The following is a 23295-nucleotide window of genomic DNA, read 5'->3' as shown; positions in this document are numbered from 1 at the left end:
GTCTCGGAAAGGTAATGTTGAAAATTCAGGGCTGCAACCTCAGGCTCCAGCTTCTAAATCCTCAGTTTAGAAGCTAAGGATCCAATCCCAGCAAAGAGCCTGTGGAGGTTTCTACCGGCTGGGCCTAGGAACCCGAATCCTCAGGGGCAGGGCAATCTTTTTTTATCTTGGGGGCGTGGCCCAGGCACGACTGGGCGGGGCCTAGCATGATTCCCTTACACAGAAGGGCAGGTGAGGGTAGTTCAAAGCATGACTTTGACCTCAAGGGGTGGAATCAGGCACTAGAGGGTGGGGCCTTGTCCTGAGGGGCGAAGTTAGCACCAACAAGATGCCCCTCCAAAAGCTTCGTCCTCCCGTACTTTCTTTCGAGTAGCATGGTCTACGCCCTCAATATCTTGGAGGCGGATCCAGGCCTTTGGCGGCGTGGTCTCGGCCTGGGTGGGCGGAGCCTGAACCCCGGGATCCACGGAGCTCCGGCTCGTTCAGGCCCGAGGAGGTAGCGGCTCCACGTTGAGCCAAATGCCGTTCTCCGTGCGCAGAATGAGCTCCGGCTTCCGCCGCACCTTGCGGGTGCGGTCCACACTCAGACGGAAGCGTAGCAGTGTCAGCGCCACGACCACTCGCATCTCTGCCATGGCGAAGCTCTGCCCGATGCAGTTCCTACAGGAAGGGAAGCAAGAACCCTTAGGACATGCCACCCCGGAGGGAAACGTTCAAATCCCTTTTCTGTAGAACCGGAACGAGGACGGCATCACAGAGCTATGGGAAGCATGTGAGCCCAGAACCGGGGGTCTGACATGCACTACCTTGTTCTCGAGGACAGAACTGCTGTCTGATTCCGAACCTCTTGGTTCAGTCGAGGATGCAGAGGGGACTTGAGTTTCCAAAGATGACTCCTGGGTGAGGCTTGGTCTCCGCTTCCTTGGGGCACACCCCCTGACCTGCCCCTGGCCCTACCCCTTCATTTGTAGTGATGTCTGGGCTTAGAAAAGGCCTTACCTGGGACCTGCTGAGAAAGGCACGAAGGCCAGTGGGGAGCGCTGCTGTGGGGTGTCCGGGTCAAAGCGGTAAGGATTGTACTCCTAGGCAGGAATTGTCTGGGTGAGTGAGGACTGGCCCAACCACCCAGCTCGGCCACCCAGCAGCTCCACCTTTGAGGACCCCTATGGGAGGAATACCTCGGGGGCATCTGTTCTAATGTCTCCTCAGCCTGGAACAGGCCTCTCCCTGTTCTTCAGACTGGGTCTCAGCCCAAACATTACCTTATCTTCAAGACCTCTCCTGTTCCCCTGAGCTTAATGCCCCCAAACCCCCCCCCCCGCCGCCCATCTGTTTTCACTTCCTTAGAACAATGCCCAAAATGATCTTATCTATTGACTTCACTTCGAGGTCCATGAGGGCAAAGGCCTCATCACAGGTTATCACTGTTGAGCGCCGAGTGTGGCTCGCAGTAGGAGCTCAGTGACTATTTGTTGACCTTATGCATTAGCACGGGCTAATGCTAAGGGTGAGTCAGTGGGTCAGTTCCTCCAAGCAGCCCTGAGAAAGAGCCGTGGCCACTGGACACAAGCAGGAGCTTACCTTAGAGTCAGGCCACACTGTGGGGTTGTGGTGGGTCCCATAGATGCTGACCAAGCAGATAATTCCTGGGGGAACATTTGGAATAACTGGGGGACAAGGGAGTCTCTGGAAGCACGCATGCGCGCACACACACACACACCCCACCTCAGCTTTTCCTCCAATCATGAGATGGATTCTTGTGAGCCAGCTACCACCACTTCCTGTCCACCCTTCGCTGAAAACATTTACTGCCCTGTCTGCTCTCTCTGCTTCTCTCTAGCAGTTTTCCATCAGCATCCTATTCACAAGGTATGGCATTTCTGCTCAAGGTATGTCCTTGCCTCGTCTACCTCCCTTGGCTTCCTTATTCCCTCTGGATAGTCAGGTGCCTGTACTTGGCATCCAAGGCCATTCACCATCTGTACCCTGAGGTTCTGCTCCACAACCACGCTTGCTCTTACATCTTGGAGACTGGCCTTCCACATGGACAGGAATGTGTGGGGCCTACTGACTCTCCCCAGGGACTGGTGGTGCTCAGGCCTGACCTCCCAGCATCACCCCAAATACGGCTTGGTTCTCAGGGAATAGATAGCAAATAAATGAAACTGACCCTCAGGGCTAGAAAAAAAAAATTCTCAGCATGTGAAAGTACTTGCTGTGAAACCCTGAGGACCATGATTCAAGCCTTAGAACTCATGGTAGAAGAGAATTAACTGCTGAAAACTGTCTTCTGACCTCCCCATGTGCACGCACACACACACACACACACACACACCACCGTCTTCATCATCACAGTAATATTTCTGGAAGGAAACTGACCCTCCACGATCAGTGCCTACCCACATCTACCCTGCCTCACCCACTCCTTCCTTTCCATCTGGACACAAACATCTCTATCTCCTCCCTGGTCTCCCTTTGACGATTAAGTTTGTCAACTTGATACAATCTAGAGTCACCTGAAAAGGGGTCTTCGTGGGGGATTGCCTTGATTAGGTCTGTAGGCATGCCAGTATGCACTTGTTTATTTTTATTTTGTATGTACTCGTGTGTGTGTGTGTGTGTGTGTGTGTGTGTGTGTGTGTGTAAGAGAGAGAGTGTGACACACGTGTGTGATTGCCCATGGAGGCCAGAAGTAGGTGTCAAAATCCCCGGTGCTGAAGTTATAGGTGGTTGTGAGCTGCCCGACAAGGTGCTTGGAACAAACTAAGGTTCTCTGGGGGACTAGCAAGTGCTTTTGTTTTTTGTTTTTAGGTTTATTTATTTTTGTGACTGTGAGTATTCCGCCTGCGTGGATGTATGTACGCCACATGCATGTCTAGTGTCCACAGAGTTAAGGGTGTTCGATCCCCGGAACTGGAGTTACAGATGGTTGTGAGCCGCCACAGGGGTGCTGAGAGCCAGTGCTCCTAAAGTGCTCAGCCCTCTCTCCAGCCCCGCAAACATTTTTCTTAATTACTTAAGGTGGGGAGACACACTGAGAGTGGGTGGGACCATTTCATAGGCTAGGACCTGGACAGGAAGAGAGGGAGGGAGAGAGAGAATTGAACACAGGAATGCACGTAGTCATTGCTCTTTGTTCTTGTCTGTGGCTGCAATACGACTAACTACTTCAGGTCCCTGTCATCATGACTCCTCCGTCATGACAGACTACAACCAGGAATCATGAACCAAAGAAACACTTTACCCCTAAAGCTGCTTTTGTCGGGTTATATTATCACGTCAACAGGAAATGAAACTAGACCCCCTCATCACTCTAAAGGCAACACACACACGGTGATCCACCCCATCAATCACAGAGACCCTCCCCATCATAGGGACCCTGAGCCCACAGCAGGCACGGTCCAGCCACTGTGAACAGTGCCGCAGCAGCATAGGGGACAGAGAGGCACCTTTGGGAATAATGCGCCCATCTGGCAGCTTGATGTCCTCAGTGCAGCGACGGGAAATGAGGGTCACAGGTGGAAACTGGCGAAGGCTTTCCTTAATACACATGGTGGTGAACGGCAACTGGGTCAGGTCGTCCCTGAAAAGAAAGGAACTGTGACCCCCCCCCGAACACATGCGCGCGCACACACACACACACACACACACAGGAATGTCTGTGGAGGACCAGTTCAAAGATCCGGAATGGCTCCACAGCTTCACATGTGTGGCAGGCCAGGAGAGAAGGAAGATATTCTAAAGAGACACTGTACCTCCTCATTCTGACTATCAGACCACTGAAGCAATGGAGCACAAGAACCCAGAACCTCCCCCCACCACACACACAACAGGGATCTAGTTCTGGGAGAAGAAAAAATGTAAAAGCTAGGTCACCCAGAATGGAAACTTCCCTCCCAGAGACAGACTTACAGCTTGCTAGACGGGTTTACACAACAAATGATGGACCGTGCCTTGCCAGGGACTACTTAGTCTCAGGAAAGTCTCACTGTTACTCTTTATCATCCTCCCACCACTTCCCAATATGGACACACCGAACAGATTTCCTTAGCAATTTGGCTAATGGAGAATACTCTACTAAACCTGGTTTGTTGCAAGCACAGGCTACAACCTCAAGCCCCATAAAAACTCTTAGGATGCAAAATATCTGACCACTAGCCAAGCCTGTACTCCAGTTGTTTGGGAGGCTATTCTAGAGAGAGTTCAAAGTTGGAGCAACTTAGTGAGTGAGAGGGACCCCGTCCTGAAACAAAAAACCAGAAGAGAGCGGCAAGATGGCCCAGGGAGTTAAAGAGCTTGCTGCCAAGACTGACAGTCTGGGTTCAGTCTCCGGGGAAGGAGAGAACCCACTTCTGCAGATTGTCCTCTAACTCCACATGCATGCAGTGCACACACACTCTCGTGCACGCACACACACATGCACACACTCACGATAAATAAATAAATGTAATAGAAACAAAAAAAGGAAAAAGTGCCTGGGGATATAGTTAAAAAATAGTCCAATTGGTTGGTCTGTGTGAGGTTCCTAGGTTCAGACGAAACTATCTGACCATCTGACAATCACAATAGTGACAAGTGAAAGCAGCCAACGACAGGCCTGCTTGCCGGAGCTGCTGTCGCTGCTGTCGGGCCCGCTGCCGGGCCCAACATTAACCACTAATGCACTGTTGTGAAACCATGGGAGGGGTCAGGGCAACTGGGAGCCTGAAGCCACAGCAAGTTTATATGTATCCATTCCAGATTTCATTTGTTGCATTTTGTTTTTATGTTTTATTACAGATTTCAGAATAGTGTAATGTACTCAGGAGCCCAAACTGGACTAACTATAACTATTAGTTCATGATCTAGTTCATTTTTTTTTTTTAATCAAGACTTTTTTAGTGTGTGTGTGTTCTGAGACAAGGTTTCACCATGTAGCCCAGGCTGGTCTGGTTCTTGCAGCTATCCTCCTGCCGTAGGCATCAGGATCCCGGCTGGGATTACAGTTGTGCACCATCACAGCTAGCTCTAACAGGTTGGGTTTGGGCTATCCATCACATGTATGCAGGTGCCCATGGGGGCCAGAATCGGGCATCAGATACCCTGGAGCTGGAGTTACAAGCCATGGTGGGCTGCCCAATGTGGGTGCTGGGGTTGGAATTTGGGAGAGCAAGCATCTTTAACCACTACACCATCTCTCCAGCTCCCAGAGAACTTTATGTTTCTATCAGAAAGAACCAAAGAACATCCTTGTCACAATGCTATCCATAGATGCAAACTCAAGCAAGGAAACGGAAGAGCAGGAAGGTCGTGGCTGGTGGTATCACCTGCCGGACTCCCTTGTCAGACCCTCTGCCATCTCCCTTTGGTGTGAGGGCGGAGTCGCAGGATGTTAAGGGCACTGTGGTACCAACTGAGAGTCTCCCTGAGGGCACACACAGAAGGCTGGAGAGGTGGAAGGACCTTCTTACTGCCCTACTTAACTGAGGTCAACTGGAAGCAATATGTGCTTCAGAGGAAGTGATTCCCACTTCTCCCTGATACAAGCCAGCATGGAGCTCACTAGGTAGCCCAGACTGGTCTTAAACTTCGATTCCTCCTGTCTCAGCCTCCCCAGTGCTGTGATAATAGGTGTATATCACCGTGTGTGTGTGTGTGTGTGTGTGTGTGTGTGTGTGTGTGTGTATGTGCACGCGCGCATATGTACCTGTGGAGGCCAGAGGACCTCCAATGTCATTCCTCGGGCACCATGCATTATCTACTGTTTTTTGTTTGTTTGTTTGTTTTGTTTTGTTTTGTTTTGTTTTTGACAAGGTCTCTTATTGGCCTAGAAGTCCCTGATTAGGCTAGACCAGCTGGCCAGTGAACCCGGGGCTCGGCCTGTCTGGCTCCGAAGAATTGGGATTATGAGAGTGCCACCATATTCAACTGTGGTGGTTTGAATAAGAATGGAGCCTACAGGATCATATATTTCAGTGCTTCATCCTCGGGGAGTGGCACTACTTGAAAGAATTAGGAGGTGTGACCTTGTTGGAGGAAGTGTGTCACTGATGATGGATAGGTTTTGAAGTTTCAGGGGCCCAAACCAGGCCCCTGGCCCTGTCGTTGGCTGCCTAAAGATCCAAGCCTACAACTCTTAGCTCCTTCTCCAGCACCATGACTGCCTGCCATGCTTCCCACCATGAGGAAAATGGACTAAACCTCTCAAACTGTAAAAAAGCCCCAGTTAAATGCCTTCTTTCATAAAAGTTGCCATGGCCATGGTGTCTCTTCACAGCAATAGAGCACTGACTAAGACATCAGCTTTTGTTTTAAGCATGGATTTTCTTTCATGTTTGCAAGGCAAGCATTTTGCCAACTGAGGCATCTCCTAGACCTTTTTTTGGGAATACTGGTACAAATAGTCCAAGCGTGCCTCAAATTCAATATATAGGCAAAGCTGGCCTTGAACTCCTGACCCTCATGTTTCAGCCTTTCAAAAACTGAGATGGCAGGTGTGTCACCATGCCTGGCTCCTGCTGTGCTTTCTGCATCACTCAAAGTCAGCTTACATATTAAAACTGTCTTCCTGCTCGCTAGTGTGCACTTCCTCTCTGCATTATAATCACCCTGGCATGCTATTTCCTCCAGACTGAAACCTTCCATCCCAAAGGGTGATGTGTCTACAAGTCTTATTTACAGGACTGTAGGCCCTTTCTGCCCCACTCATGTTGACCCTCACCACGTGACTTGCCTCTTCCAGCAATGTTTCAATGCACACAGAACCTTTTTACACTTCTGGAATCTACCTTGAGAAGTGCATGCCACAGAGTAACCCTAGATCCTAGGAGAGGTGGGAGACATCTGGAAAAGGCTTGAACACAGCCAACGGTTTGGAAGCAGCCCCCCTCCACTCAGCTGAGCCCAGGAGCCACAAAAATCATGTGCGGGTAAAAGCTATAACTAAATGCTTGCCACAAGCCACTGAATTCGAGGGAAGTTCTTATTATGTGGTGGGACCACAGCAGTGCTGATGAAGTTGTTCTGAGAACTGCTGAACTGGGGCCAGACCTCACAATCATTCCCATGTCATGAACTGGAATTCTGAAGGCTTGAGGGACTTGTCTAAGACCTCACAATCAGAAAGTGGTAGAGCAGAGAGTCCCATCTAAGAATCTAGCCTCGGCTTTCTCCCTTCAATCCACCTGACCCTACAAACTGACCAGTCCAGCTCTTCCAGCTCTCGGCCTTTCATCACTTCTTGGATCTCTTCCCGGCACTTCTCCTGGTACTCTGGATGCTTCGCCAAGTTGAACAGCGCCCACGACAGCCCACTAGATGTTGTGTCATGACCTGTGGCAGATTACAGTGTCTCCCAGGAGGGCCCCCACAGCAGGAGGACAGCAGTCCTTCTTCCCACCCACTCTCCGCCTCACTTGGCTTACCTTCAAACATGAAAGTATCCGCCTCAGCCCGGATGTCCTCATCAGATAATTCTTTTCCATCTTCATCCTGAAATGGACAGTGAAGGACGCTGAGCCCACTTCACTCCACTTCCTACGTTCTAGGGGCTCCCCAAAGTCAGACACACTTATTTCCCCGTCGGCATTTTCTCTCTTCCTCCCTCTCTTCCTATTTTTCCTTTTTCCATTTATTTATTTACTGCGTGCACACACTTATTTAGTGCATGTAGGTGGTACACACGCGCACACGTGAGACTCACAAGACAACCTGCTAGAGTGTTCTTCTCCCTCAGGCACGCCAGTGCCGGGACTGAACTCAGCTTGTCAGGCTCCGCAGCGAGCATCTTTACCTGCTTGGCCATGTGCTCAGCTTGCCCTTTCACCCGACTCTCTCAGGGACCCCACACGGAGCCCGGACTAGTCTCAAACATGAGGTCTTCCCACCCGTCTCCAAAAGCTGTTTCAGCCTCCAAGTTCTGGGATGATGTGTCACCACCCCCAACTATTCTGAGTTACCTGACGATGACAAGTCTACACAAGGACCACCATCATATTTACACACACAGTTCATTGTTCCGTGCCATAAGCCTGCATTCGCTGTACAGCTCCTGACAACCGTTCATCCTGCCGGATAGCCAAAGACCTTGTCATCAGGTCTTATCAGCCCCAAGATGCAAGAGCCAGGGACCGTGATCTCAATCGAATATCCCCTAAGTGGCGGAGCCAGGGCTGGAATCCAGAACTGTATCAAAAATTCTACACAAGAATGTGAGTGGCTGTGTGCACTCCCCAGTGCCCAGAGGCAAGCAGAGCTCTATTGCTGGCTGAACAAGCAAGCTAGATGAGATGGCCAGATTCCAGTCCTCTGAGAGAAGCTGTCTCAAGGCAATAAGTCAGAATGCAAAAGAGGAAAACGCCAAACTTCCTGCTCTGGCTGCCAATACAAGTGTGTCGATATCAGCACCCACACCCGCACACTTACACACACCATACAAACAAATTCGGGGAGGAATGAGCTGAGGCTGAATACTAGAGCATTTGCCTAGTGTCCTTTAGGTCTTGGGTTCAATTTTCAGAACTCCAAGATGATAAAAATGAGAGTATTTCGGCCGGAAGTTTGCTCAGTGGTTACATGCACTTGCTCCTGCTCTTCTCTCGGACCCTAGTTCAGTTCCTAGCATCTGTGCGAGGCGGCTTCCAACTATCTGTAACTCTGGGGTAGCTACGGCCCTCCTCTGAGGACAACCCAGAGTTGGAGGTCCTTTCAGCAGTGGGTGCAATTCCCGCGCCGGCCTCTAGGGGCAGGAGCCCGCTCCCAGCAAGCCTCACCTTGGCCAGCAGCAGCACGTCAATGAAGTCCAAGGTCTTGCCTTGCTTGGCCTTCAGCCACGCCTCGGCGCCCTGCTCGCGCAGCGCTCGCCGCCGCTCCTGGATGACTTCGGTGGTGAAGTTGTGCACCGTGTCGCAGGCCTGGCGGAAGCGCCGCCCGTCGGCCGTGAGGTAGTAGTAGATGAAATCCACGTAGTGATGCAGGCGGTATTGGCGCCGCACCACCAGAGCGCTCAGCTCGATAATGGAAGAGATGTAATCGCTCATTCTCCTGCGCAGAGAAGGGCAGTGAGTCACCAGCGCTGCCCAGAGACACACACGGGGCCCAGCCTCCGTTACAAAAAGACCGAGGACGGTATTAACCGTATTTTGTTATTTATTTAAATGATTTTTATGTTATGTGCGTGAGGGTTTACCCAGTCTACGTCTGGGCACCCACCGCCTGGATGCAATGCCTGAAGAGACCAAAAGAAAGTCTGGAGTTACAGATGATTGTGAGCTGCCCTATGGCTGTCTGGAACTCTCTCTCTCTCTCTCTCTCTCTCTCTCTCTCTCTCTCTCTCTGTGTGTGTGTGTGTGTGTGTGTGTGTGTGTGTGTGTGTGTGTGTGTTGCTGGAGATGAAATGTAAGGCTTTGCATATGATAGGTAAGCACTTTACCAACTGAGCTATATCACCAGCCTTTTTTTTTTTTTTTTTTTTTGAGACAGGGTTTCATGTTGCCCAGGATGGACTCAAATTCACTATGTAGCCAAGAATGACCTGAACCTCTGATTTTCCAGCCTTCGCCCACCCACCAAGTACTTGGATTACAGGCATATTCCACCACACGTGGCTTGTTTTATTTAAAGGATTTTGCCTTATCATTGTTTATTTTTATGTATTTTGCGTGCATGAGTGCTTAGAACCAAATTCTGGCCCCCTGCAACAGCGTCATGTGCTTGTCACGCTGGATCACTTCTTCAGCCTGGTACCCGCCTTATTCTATTCTATTGCATGAGACTAGAGATGGAGTGGAGGGTCTTGTGCAGGAGAGACAGCCTACTTCAGAGCTGCTCAGCCAGCCCCAGACCAAACACCAACCCGAATCCTTGTTTCACGAATTCAGCCAACAAATAGTCACCGAATGCTTTTTACATGCCCAGGAAGCTGCCACATCATTTACCCTTAGATCATTTCTCAAAGCCATCATTTTCATCTTTGCCTAACAAAGAAATGAGGTTTGTGGCTCCCTCCTGTGATCCCCACACTCAGGAGGTGGAATTGGGCAGATCAAGAGGTCAGCCTGGGTACAGTGTCAAAGCCTGCGTCAGAAAGCAAGTGGGTGGGGCAGAGGCATGCCTCAGCAGTTAGGAGCCCTGCTCTCCCAGGGGACTGGAGTTTGATGCCCAGCACCCATGCTGGGCAGCTCGAAGCTGCCTGTAAATCCAGCTCCAGGGCATCCAATACCTCCAGGCTCTCTGGGCGCCTGAACTCATGTGCACATACCTACCCATGGACACACAGGTATAATGTTTAAAGATAAAGGAAATTTTTTCATATATATTTTTAAGGAAGGAAAGGAAGTGGGGACAAGGAAGCAGAAGGCGGAGGTAAGGATGAAGAAAAATAACAATACAGGAAGGAGATAAAAAGAGGGAGTAAGAGTGGAGAAAGGGGAGAAAAGGAGGAGAGGAAATAGGAGGGAGAACTGTGAAATGAACGAGGTGGACATTTCCAGGCTGCGCCTCTTTGTGGCACAGTGAGGGAAAGCAGTGTTGCCTGAGCATCTAAGTGTCGAGATACTAGCTGACATCCTTTCACTTACTTAATTGTGTACTTACTTGTTTTTTTATTTTGATTTTTGCTTGCTTGCTTGCTTGCTTGCTTGCTTGCTTGCTTGCTTTTGAAACAGGTTCTTACGAGGTGGCCTAAGCAGCCCTAGAGCTCACCATGCAATCTGTCTGTCTCTGACTCCAAAGTACGAAGATCAAAGGCATGTGCCACCACGCTGTGCAGAGTTTTCGAGACAGGCTTGACTCAAACTCAGGATCCTCTTGCCTAACCCAACCTCTCAAATGCTAGGATTATGGATCCAGGCATGGACTACCACACCCAGGCAAAATCTTACTTAATCCTTTTCCTCAGAGAACTGAAGCTGAGAGAGGTGCTGTCACCTTGAGGGCCACTCAGGAAGAGAAAGAAAGAAAAACAAGGCTAAGGGTGCATGGCCCTGGCTTGTATCACAGCAGGGATGGTCACTCTCTCCTCCCACTCCCACCCACCCTGGGGGCCACACTCACTCCTGGCAGTCGCTGTTGTAACTGAACACACATTTCTGAAGGCTGTCCAGGGTCATGAGGCTGATGTGTTCAAACATGTCAAAGGAGGCCACTGAGCCACCTGCCAGATGCCGCCGCCATTTAGCCTGGAAGGGAGACACAGGGCATGAAGACCACAAACCACAAACTGGTCAGACAGCAACCAGGCAGGACGTCACTGCCGATCTAGTTCACAAAGGACACTGCCCCCTCTACTTGGAGGCCTCCCGGGGTAAGGCCAACCTCTTCCCATCACTCAGTCTTAGCACTCACGTGCATAATGTTCGTGGACTGGTTGAAGATCTTCATGTAGGGTTTCAGGATATCAAAGTGGAATGCAGGCGTGAGCAGGCGGCGGTGCCGGCTCCATTTGTTCCCTTTGCTGATCAAAAGTCCATCCCCTGAACCCAGAAAACCAAGGCTAGGAGCCTATCCCCGTGGAAGCCCTCCAAGGAGGCCCATACCCTTTCCTCATTTCCCTGTGTAAAAGATAAACACTATGGCTCCACTTTCACTATGAAGTGTGTTCGGAGCCGCTGGAGAACCACAGAGAAGGAGGAAGCACCAGGCTGACTTCCCCAGCTGCTAGCTGGGACCTGCTCTACCTGATCTCAGTTCATCCTAAGACTGAAAAGTTATCGGGAGTCTAAGCCCGCGTATCAGAAATGGAGGGAATACAGCAGATAGGGCTTTTGTCCTGAACTAACGGGATAGGAGTCTGGGGAGAGGACAATGCCAGATACCAGAAGGATAGTGCTTCCTGAAGAACCCGCCCGATGAGAAATCCAAGGGGCAGAGAAATGTTAGACATATAAAAGCCAGTTTGGGATCAAATGGTGGGGGGCACCCATTTCATCTTTTCCCTAGGCTAACATCCAGCTTTGCAAACTTGTAAAATAAACTGGTTTGCTCTCACTACTTCAAGTCTCCAGCACTCTTAGTAAGTGGGGGGTCATTGTTTCTCACCCCGGAAACTCCAGCTTCACCCTCTCCTTCAGCACTCACCTAACCAAGGCTTCAGGAAGCTATAGAAAAACTCATCCTTGGGTGCAATGGCAGCTGTGGAGAGAGAAAAGCCAATGATGATTACAGACAGAGTTCTGGCCCATGACCTCTACTTTTGAGGACCTCTTCTCTGGGCATCTCACCTCATCTCATCTCCCCCGCCCCTTCATATCTATCCCTTGAGAAATTTTCTAGCATGCTGATCTGAACTTGAGTCTCTCCTGTTCAAATACTTCCAGTGGCTCCCCACTGCTCTTGTAAAAGAGCTTTGGAGTTGGGCCTGGTGTTTTAGAGTCTGTCAGGTGGATCAGTGTAAATTTCAGGACAGCATCAATTATATACCTCGTGAGTTCCAGGCCAACATGCGTTGCTGTGTATTAATAGCTGTTCTTGAGAAAAACAAACAAACAAACTTGTGCCTGCAAGACAGCTCTTTGTGAAAGAGTGCTTCCTACCAAACCTGATGCCCTGAGCTTAATACCTGGAATTAAGAAGGAAGGAGGAGAAAACTGACTTCAACAAGTTGGTCTCCAGCATACATGATGTGGTACATACTCAGGCCAACTAGCACACACACACATCACATTAATAAACATAAAAGAAAACATATCTCCAGCAATACAATTATCTATATCTATCTATCTATCTATCTATCTATCTATCTATCTATCTATCTATGTTTGTATCTGTAGGCACACACATGCCCTGGCACTTGTATAGAGGTTGTCGTATAGAGGTTGTAGGAGCCAGTACTCCCCTTCCCTCTGGATTACAGAGATTAAATTCAGTTTGTCAGGCTTGCCAACAATCTCCTTGACCTGCTGAGCCACCTCATTGGCACTGAATGCTGGACTTTCTCGTATTAAAAAAAAAATTAAAATTAAAAAATCAAATCAAAGGAATCCACTCTCAGCCTACCACTGATGGCTCTGCCTCATCCAGTCCCTGCTGGCCCCTTCCACTCATCCCTTCAACAATCTCACAGCACACCCATCACTCATGCAGCCAGGCTGTGTTCCCTAGGAAGGAGGACAGCCATACCCTTCCTGCTCTTTGCAGTCAGCTCTGGCCATCTGAATCACAGCTGGAATCAGCCTCTGCCTCCTAGTCTGTCTGTCTGCTATGCTGGCCCCAAGGGGATGTAATCTGTCAGCGTTGACTTGTCACCTGCTTGTCACCCACCAGTACCATGACAGGGTGCTGAATTCTGTGCACAGTATGGGACGCCATGACAGCACCATGACAAAGCCAGCAGTGACCAGCTGGCCCATTTGCTTCAAATTCACAGCTCCACCCTCTGGGCCATAGCTACTCTGTCACACAGGACCAAAAGCACAGAGCCTCTCTGCTTCTAAACCATGCCAGGCACCCCTGGTTGTCAGGGAGCATGCCTATGTTCCCCAAAGCCCATATGCCGGGGCGGAAGTTTGAAGAGTGCTTGGGGCACATAGTGAAACCCTTTCTGATTAAACCAAAAGCCAGTTGGTAAAGCACCTACCTTGCAAACACAAGGGCCCAAGTTTGGTCCCCAGAGCCCATATTTAAACAATAACCACAAAGTCAATGAGATCGTGAGTAGGCCATGAGGTAACTCAGTGGGTAAAGGTGCTTATGGCCAAAGCTGACCATCTAGAGAGTTCCCATCTCAGGTGCCACAAGGTGGAGAGAGCCAATCCCTGTGGCTTGGTCTTGACCTCCTGGCATGGGCTGTGGCACTAGAGTGCCTCCACTGCTCTCCCCACATACTAAATAAAACAAGCTATTTATTTTTTAAACTGTACTTATTAACTAAATGTCTGGGCTGGGGTTCATGGGCCAGCCAGCTTTGCCTACTTGGCAAGCTCCAGGACAAAAAATAAGGCCAACAGAACCTGAGGAATGACAGCTGAGGTGGTCCTCAGGCCTACACACACACACACACACACACACACACACACACACACACACACACACCAAAAGCTGGATATTGCCCAAGTCACAAGTTAGAGAAGCAGAAAGGCCCTACTCTCCTTTTCTAAGTCTCAAAGTTTTCTGGCTGGATTTAGCTACCATAATGGCCAGGGAGCTCCAGGGCAACCAACATGGCAGCTTTGGCTGAGACTGCACAAATGAGGCAGGTCACAAAGAGGCTTTCAGCAGTTCTTCAAGGGAAGAGACTCCAGGGTGCCCTGCACGAACTGGATGTAAGGGTGCGGTTCTTGCTACTGATGGCTTTGGTGTTATATTGCTGTTTGCTTTTGAGAAATGGCAAATCATGGGCTTTGCAATAGAATCTAGGAAGGAACCCCATGGTGCTGTGGGACACCATGCCCCTAAGAACTCAAAGAGGGGGGGCTATTTGGCACTATGAGGTCCCAAAGATCAGGTATGAATCCTAGATCTTTGTAGATGATGTTGTAAAGACTGCTAACAGAGGCAAAGGGAGAAATCAAAGCTGATGCTCTGTGTTGGGCTTGATGGCACATGTCTACAATCCCAGGAGAGGCAGGAAGTTCAGAAGTTCAAGATCATCCTGGGCTACATAGTGAGTTCAAAGCCAGCCTGAGACACGTGAGACTCTGCCTCAAAAAAAAAAAACAAAACTTTTTATTCAGTGAATGAATGGATGAAAGGATGGATAGATGAAAGGAAAAATAGGAACTGGAAAAATGGCCCTAAGGGTAAGAGCACTTGTACAAGCATGAGGCCCGAGTGTCAGAAAAAAGTCAGGGACCAGTGAGGAGGATCACTGGGTATAGACGCTTATCACCAAGCCTAAAGACCTGAGTTAGATCCTCAGAAACCCCGTGGTTGGAGGAAACACTGACTCTTGCAACTTGTTCTCTTGCCTCTGCACATGTGCTGTGGCTCGTGCTTACCTCAACTCACATACAAAATAAATAAAAATTGTAATTATTAAAAATTAAGCCAAAGATGGGCGTGGTGGTGCACACTTGTAATCCTAGCACTCAGAAAGGCAGAGGCAGGCAGATATCTGTGAGTTTGAGGCCAGCATAGACTATAAAGTGAGTTCAGGACAGCCAAGGCTATACAGAAAAACCCTGTCTCGAAAAACAAAACAAAACAAAAAGTCAGACATGGTTGCATGCACCTGTGACCCCAGTGCTGGAGAGTAAAAACAGATTATCTGAGGTTCACAAGCCACAAACCTCACTGGAAAATGTCAAGCCTCGGGTTCAGCAAGAGCATCCTCCTTGGATTACAAGTATGCATGTACACACACATTCTTGTTTTAAATTTTAAGGGACTAAAGCGAAGAAAGGAAAAATGGGTAGTTAGATGGATGGATAGATGGGTGGGGTTGGTGGGTGGGTGGATGGGTAGGTGAATGGATGAGTAGGTGAATGGGTGGATTGACAAATGGGTAGATGAATGGGTGGGTGGATGGGTAGGTGACTAGATGGGTGAGTGAATGGATAGATTGACAGATGGGTAGATGAATGGGAAGAGAAGTAGAAGGTGGGGGAGTGGTAGGTGAATGTTAGGTAGATGAATGATTGGGTGATTGAGTGGATGGATGGGTGGATGGGTGGATGGGTGGATGGATGGATGGATGGATGGATGGATGGATGGATGGATGAATAAGCATGGATAGAAGGACTTGAGTGGTGAGGCATCAAGAAGAAGAGCTATACACCCAATGTGACTCAGCCATCAACACACACTCCCCTGCATTGGCAAACTGCACGCACAGTCATCCTTCATAGCACACCCCTTCTGTTGCCTTTCTGTGCCCAACCCAGGCAAGGTGATGCTACTGACCCAAGGATGGTTCCGCTCCACTCCCTGCCCACAGGTGCTCCTGGGTAGGGTGGGAAAGGGAAGGAGATGCCCACGCAAGCCAAAGGTAGAGGGTGTGCCCAGTGCTAAGAGCCACAGAGGAAAAACTACTAGAAGGCAGAAGAGGCTTCCTAATGGAAGCGGCACTGAAAGCAAGATGATGGGATAGTCAGGATAGTCCCCTTTCTTGGGCTTAGAATCCAAGTTAAACTAGTCAGGAGTCTTACTGACACCTGATCTGGTCAACTGCCGCCTGGCTCATATACCTGCCAATGGCCCTAGCACCCAGGATACAGCGCAAGCCCATCCGCTTTTCAGTCCAGTTTCTGCTCAACTCTCAGTCTCATCTCCCACTTCCCTGTGACTCAGCCTCCACTCCATTTAACCCAGAGCACCTGAACTCCATTAGTACCTTCCCACATTGACACCTCCGGATTGACAAGCCTCTCTGCCTTGAACTCTACTCCTGTCTAACTACTACACATCCTTCAAAGCCTGGCTTTAGTGACCCCTTTCCCAAGAAGCTCTTCTCCCCGACCCCGGTGAACCTTTGCTTTCCCATCATCTGTCCCCTCCCTGGCCTATTGTTTTTCTTCATTGATGGTCCCGTTAGAAGGGAAAGCTGGCTCTACCAGGTGGGTAAAGCCACTTCAAAGGAAAGGGCTTCAAAAAGACTCCTCCCACATGGTGTCCTGCTCAGAAAGGCTCTTACACACTAAACTGTGCTTAGCCCATCGGCCTGGAGTCAGACTCCAGCCTTGTCACTAATTGTTACAGAAACCTAGACAGTTAATCACTCTGGCCTTCCACCCCACTTTCTTTATTCTTTTTTTAATTACATTTACTTGTTCAAGTGGGTGTGCGTATATGTGTGCCAAGCAAGGGAGGCTGGTGGAGGTCAGAGGATAACTTGCTGGAGTCGGTTCTCTCCTTCAATCGTGGGGGTTCTGGGATCAAACTCAGGTCGCCAGGCTTGGCAGCAAGCACCTTTCTTTCCATCCTGTCACATGTCAGAGGCTCTTTAAATCTGTGTTAAACATGTGTCAGTGACTGATGAACCAACAGTTGGCAGATTCGTTGCTCTGATTACAGTTACCACTTATTGGTAGCAATCACTTATGAGATGACCACTTGGGAACCCTGTGAGTGAACAATGAATGCACGACCACTGTGGAGAACATAGGACTCATGAGTATGGCTCAGTAGGTAAGACACTTGCCCCACAAGGGTGGGGACCTGGGTTCAGATCTCCCGGAGCCATTTAAGGCCAGACAGAGTAGTACTCCTGCAATGAGATGGGAGGTGGGGACAGTGAAGGCCCCTGGCCAACAGCAATGAACAAGAGACCCTGGACCCAAAAGGTAACTCAGCAGATAAATGTGCTTGCTTCTAAGCCCCACACACATACATGAAAACATGCATACACGAGTAAAAATTAATAAAATATTAAAAGCCAAATATAGGACTAAAGAGACAGGGTTCATTAGTAGAGTGTTTGGCTACTATGCTCAAGGCCCTGGGTTCCACGCCCAATATCAGGAAAAGAAAAATAGAGGAAGGCTGGTGAGATGGCTCAGTGGCTAAAGGAACCTGCCACACAGGCCAAACAGCCTGAGTTTGATCCCTGAGACCTACATGGTAGAGGGAGGACTGATTTCCACAAACTATCCTCTGACCTACACACACACAAAGAGAACTAGTAAAAATAAATCTTATTTTTAAAAAAGGAAGGTATAAAGGGACAAAAAAAAAAAAAAAAAAAGCAGGAGAAGGGGGATTCGAGAGTGCAGCCCTGAGTGTGGATTTCACGGCAGCCAGCAGGTAAGTAAATAAATAAAGTTTGATCCATCTACACAACAAATCACAAAAAGAGCACAGCAGCAGTCTGGAGAGTGGTGGGGATGAGCCAGGAAGGTAAGAGGCTGACCGAGAGAACCCAGACACCGGAAGGTCTGGAGCATCAACTCCACGTAGACAGACCGCAGGTTGTGGGAGCCAGGAGGTACAGCGGGGAGGAACCAGAGGCAAAATAACCTCACAGCACAAGCTACCTGTGGGAAAGCTTTGCAACTGGAGAGAGTGAGTTGTTGCACAACCTTGTGGACACACTCAGTCATCACTGACGGTTCGCCTAATTATAACGCACTATAGGCTGGGTCGGTTCTTCCTCAATAAAGAAAGAACACAGCGTGGGGGGAGGGGCATCCCGCACAACAGCGTCAGCGTCAGGTAGGCAGGAGGAGGGGCAGGAGGGCCCACACCCCTCTCCAGGCTGACTCAGCTCCACTCAGTCCCTCTCAGCTGTCCATCCTGCTCCTCCCGTGAGGGCAGCCAGAGCTACAAACCTGAAAGGGAAGGAAAGAAAGTGGAGGGAACCAGGCCTATTTCCCACATGCCTGAGCACAGCTGAGGCTCTGTTTGGAGAATTACTACCAATCCAGGAACTTGATGATGGAAGATAGGAGAAGGAGAAGTGTCAGGGAGGAAGGGAGAGGTAAAGAGAAGAGGAAAGGCAGAGAGAAAGGAAAACTGATGAAGCGGCTCTGAGGGTAAAGGTGCTTGCTGCCAGGCCTGAGGGACGCAGCTCCACCCTGAGGGCTCCCAGTGTGGAAGGACACAACTGCCTTCCACAATTTTGTGGATATTTGTACACACACACACACACACACACACTAAATGTAATAACAAAATTTTTAAGGCACAAGAGAGCACAAGATGACCAGCTCCAGGCAAGGTCGTGCTGAGGATCAACTTCAAGAAAACGAGAGCTGCAAAGACACACCCGTCCTGAAAAATTAGGACTGAGGACAGTGTAACTAAAAGCCAGAGACCCCTGAGGGACCAAGAAAGACTTCTTGGAGAGGAAGGCCTTGGAGCTGGGTGCTGAGAGGGAATGAGCACTCACCCAGCACACTTGCGAAAAGTGGAGACGGCAAAGCGAGGTATGACAGCCGCCTCCCTGCCAGCCAGCTGCCCACTGGGGCACTGAAATGCTTGCTCATGGTGGGTAGTTACAGTCTTAATGCAGGGGCTGCCACGGCCTACAAATGACTGAGGGACGCTTACTTACCAAAACCTCGGCTGAATGAATGGCTTAAATGTGACTTCCAGCAGGCGCGAGGCCTTGCCAAGTTCCTGAAACTCTCACACACTGTCACGCTTCTGCCCACGTTGTTCTCACAGCCTGATTGCCTGACACACTTTAGTGAACTTCTACCCATTCCTCAAATTCCTACTCAAGAAACACTTCCTTTGGCGCACCCGCATATCTGTAACCCCAGGAAGTGTTGTGGGAGTCTAAAGTTGAGTCGTCCCTCTGAGGTCCAACCTGCCTACCTGAAGCACCCAACACAGGCTTGATGTAATCAGGATGGACAAGCACCAAGAGAGGCAGGAAGGGTCCAACCCATGCTAGGACAATGTGGTGCAAGGAATCCAGCACTTTCTTCTCGTTCTGAAGGCCCTTCTCATTGGGGAGATACTGTGGCAGATAGAAAGGAGGAAATGAAGACATGACAACTCAGCTTATTCTCTCCTTCTCTCCCTCTGTCCCTTCTTCCCTCCCTCCCTCCCAGTACTGCCTCCCAACCTCAGGACACCGAAGATGTGGTCTCCTCCCTTTAAAAGAAGGAAGAACAATAGGGCTGGGGGATGTTGCTCAGGAATTGAGCCCCTAACTAGAATCCCCAGTGAAGGTTTGGGGACAAGCCTGGAGGGCAGAACTCTAGTATGCCTAGTATGTATGAAAGCCTGGATTCCAAAGCCAGTAAAGCAGAGGGAGAGAAACAGATAGTAATAAAGTTGACATCAATCAAATACTTGATATATGTCACATGGACAGCCAAGAAGACGTGAGGGATTGCCCAGCTCTGACTTGCCCGATACTATTTGTGGGGGGAATAATTATCTTTATTGTTAATTGCTGTAGGAGGGTCCAGCCCACTGCGTTCAGTAGCACCCCTGGGTAGGTGGCCCTGGACTGTATGAGAAAGCTCCCCCACACATAGGAAGCAGGCCGGTAAGCAGTGCTTCTCTGTGGTTTCCACTTCTGCTCCTGCCCTGACTTCCCTCATGGTGAACTTTGACCTGAAAGTGGAAATCAAATAAACACTTTCTTCCTCTAAGTTGCTTTGGGTCAGAGTATTTTATCACAGCAAAAGAAAGGGAAAGTAGAATACAGTGTTAGTAAAACAAACAAACAAACTCTTAAGCCATTTATAGTGGCAAATGTCTGCTCTATCAGCACTCAGCAGGTAGAGGCAGGAGGATCAGAAATTCCATATCTTCTCTAGCTACTGCGAAGGTTTGAGAGCAGACTGCTATCTGAGTTCCCTAGGGCAGGGAGGGTAGAGAAGCGTGTGCTGGTCATGAGAGTGCATGTAACCCCGCCCTCAGGAAGATAAAAGCACTAGTAGCTCGGGTTACACACTGAGACCCTGTCTCAGCACAGACGGCTCCCTGCAGAAACGCTTTTGGAGATTAGCGAGAAAATTCATCTGGAAGATAAAGATATTTGGACAGAGGACACAATCTGACAAAGGATCAGAGTAGGAGGGACATGAGAAACAGGAAGTTGGTTCTGTATTCTGCAGGGGGATAGTGGGACGTGTTAGGAGGAGGTTAGGGTTCCCAGTCCAAAAGGCTTCCTCCAGATCAGTGGTTCTCAACCTTTCTAATGCTGCAACCCTTTAATGCAGTTCCTTATGTTGTGGAAACTCCAACCATAAAATTATTTTTGTTGCTATTTCATAACTGCAATTTTGCTATAAATCATGATGTAAATAGCTGTGTTTTTCAATGGTCTTAGGCAACTCCTATTAAAAGATTCATTCTACCTCCAAAGGGGTTGCGACTCTTGGGTTGGGAACCACTCCTCTACACAGTAATGAGGAGCCACGGTGGTGTGTGAGCAGGAGAGGGTTATGATTAGACCAGAATTTCTCCGGGGAGTTAGAAGATAACAACTTCAAGGCCAGCCTAGACACAAAAGACAAGGTCTTCCTATGTTGCCCAAGATGAACTCCTGTGTTCAGGTGATCCGTCCTAACCCGCTTCCTGAGTAACGGGGACCACAGGTTTGTGTCACCGTGCAAACTAACCTTATGTCTTGAATGGGTCCTGGGTGGCCCTAAGCGGGGGTTCTCCCCATTATTTTAAAGAGACACTTGCTGCCTCAGGCCTGGTTGCTCACAACTGAACTCTCAATACTCATGAGGCTGAGGAAGAGGATTCACTGTGAGCTTACATGTGGCTTCTAGGCCAGGCTGAGCTGCAGAGTGAGACTCTGTCTCAAAGTAAAAATAAAAAAACAAACCTGGGTAAGTCAAGCATGCGATCTATGTCTAATCCCAGCACTCAAGAGGCTGAGGCAAGAGGCTTGTGAATTTGGGTTAGTGTAGCCTACATGACAAGACTCTACTTAAAAAAAAAAAAAATTACGTTCAAGGAGAGAGTTTGAATCCCAGTGTAGTATTATAGTGTTCCAATAACAAGAGTAGCCAGGTATGATGGCACATGCCTTTAATTCCAGCATTTGAGAGGCAGAGGCAGGCGGATCACTGTGAGTTCAAAAACCAGCCTGGTCTACCAGCAGGTTCTAGGACAGCCAGGGCTACATGGAGAGACCTTGTCTCAAAACAAACAAAAGGGCAAGAGTAGACCCACCCTGACAGGTAAGGTTAAAGAAACAAACTCTTTAGGAGCCCCCTCCTTGCCCCAACTCCGGGCCCTGGAACCCAAATTTTGTGGGTATCAGTATTCCCCTGCTTCACTGGTAGCTACAGAACTATAGAAAGATCTTTGTGGGTTTTTTATCTTTTTATTTTATTTTTTAATAATTTTCTTATTTCATGTGCATTGGTGTTTTGCCTGCATGTATGTCGGTGTGAAGGTGTCGGATCTTGGAGTTACAGAGAGTTGTGAGCTGCCATGTGGGTGCTGGGAATTGCTGAGCCATCTCTCTGGCCCCAGGTTGTGCAATTGGTTACGCTCTTAACTGTCATGCCACCATGGCACCCGTGGATACATCTTGCCTGGTAGGTCTTCATGGTAACAGTCAGCTCTGAGTAAGAGCGCAGATGTTACCATTCAGCCCCCACGCCCACCCCGGTGCCTGCATTGAAGCTTCCAGCGCTCTGAAAGCTAGCCAGCCGACATGACTCTATAGTCAGCTCTGCCTCCCAACTGTGTGATTCTGGGGAATCGCTCCACACGGTGAATCAGCTTCTAACCCAGCCTGCCCGGCCCTGCCCCTGCACACTCACCATGCTTATATGGCCCAGCAGCCAGTGGCGGCCAGGAGGCTCTGGGAAGCAGCTTAGCCTGCGGCAGGTGACACGGAAGTCCCAGCACAATTTGAATACCTGCAGCAGCAGGCGGAAGAGGAAGAAGAGGAGGGATAGCAGCAGGGCTGACACAGCATACACTCGGAAGGCCGTCTTCTCCAGCCCCAGCAGGCGCAGCAGGCAGTCCGTGATGGGCAGCATCCTAAGAGACACGTAGGCACCATTCAGCGCAGGCGGGAAGGGACCAGCCTGCCCGGGTCACAAACAGGAAGCTCCTCAGAGGCTCTCCCTGCCTACCCACCATCTTCACTTTGCCAGCACATACATCTTTCTTTCAAAACAAAACACGACTGGGGCCGGGCCTTGGTGCCACATACCTTTAATCCCAGCAGAAGTCTCAGAGGTCAACACTAGCCTAGTCTATATAGTGGGTTCCAGGACAGTCAAGGGTACACAGAGAAACCCTGTCTCAAAAAAAAAAAAAAAAAAAAGGAAAAAGAAAAAGAACGTTTAAAAGGAGTTTGTGTTTAATTATGCATATATGTGGGGTGAAGGGGTCATGCTTGTGGAGTGAGGTGCCTGTAGAGGCTAGAAGAGTGCTTGGGGGTTACCAGGTGTTATGAGCCACCTGTAATGGGTGCTGGGGGCCTCAGATTCAAGTGCTTTTAACTGCTAAGCCATCTCTCCACCCCTACTTTCCCCCCCTTATTTTCTTTTCTATTTGTTTGTGTGTTTATTTATGTTTGTTTATTATTTCTTTTGCAGACAGGTGCTCTAAGCTCCCTCCATATCTCCAGCCCCAGGGAACCCTCCTGTCATAAGGCTTTCTGTGCCTGAGCACAGATGGTCAGAGACCTGGGAGGCAGCACACATACACACGAAGTAGCCCTCAACCAATGGCCCAAGGGTCTTAGAAAGTCAACACTCCAGCTCTCACTGGCCCCCACTGTGTGCGTGTGTGTATGTGTGTGTGTGTGTGTGTGTGTGTGTGTGTGTGTGTGTGTGTGACAGCACTGAGACATGTATGCTCTGCAGAGTTCCCAGCAGGATTAACTCCAGCAGCCCAAAGCAAGAACTTTTCTGATTGGCTTTCTCCCTTCCCTCTCTTACTCTCTCTTCTCACTTTTTTTATTTAAAGTGAAGATTCACATGAGATACAACATCACTTTTCTTAACT

General features: G+C 49.3%; 1 protein-coding gene across 1 annotated transcript; it reads right to left on the bottom strand.

Moving 5' to 3' along the window:
- Nucleotides 1-482: 482 nt before the first annotated feature.
- On the bottom strand, nucleotides 483-22319 carry LOC129680332 (ultra-long-chain fatty acid omega-hydroxylase). Its single transcript, XM_055611929.1, has 12 exons — nucleotides 22098-22319; nucleotides 19171-19315; nucleotides 12055-12108; nucleotides 11323-11450; nucleotides 11032-11156; nucleotides 8751-9021; nucleotides 7404-7470; nucleotides 7182-7311; nucleotides 3450-3583; nucleotides 1582-1646; nucleotides 1000-1082; nucleotides 483-660 (listed from the first exon to the last, which is right to left on the bottom strand). The coding sequence occupies exons 1-12, from the start codon at nucleotides 22317-22319 to the stop codon at nucleotides 483-485; spliced, it is 1602 nt and encodes a 533-aa protein (XP_055467904.1).
- Nucleotides 22320-23295: the final 976 nt, after the last annotated feature.

This window comes from Psammomys obesus, unplaced genomic scaffold (genome assembly GCF_907164565.1).
Source record: "Psammomys obesus unplaced genomic scaffold, mPsaObe1.curated_primary_1811, whole genome shotgun sequence".
NCBI lineage: Eukaryota > Metazoa > Chordata > Mammalia > Rodentia > Muridae > Psammomys > Psammomys obesus.
The sequence above is the reverse complement of the archived record's forward strand: the minus strand, read 5'-3'. Positions and strand labels throughout refer to the sequence as shown.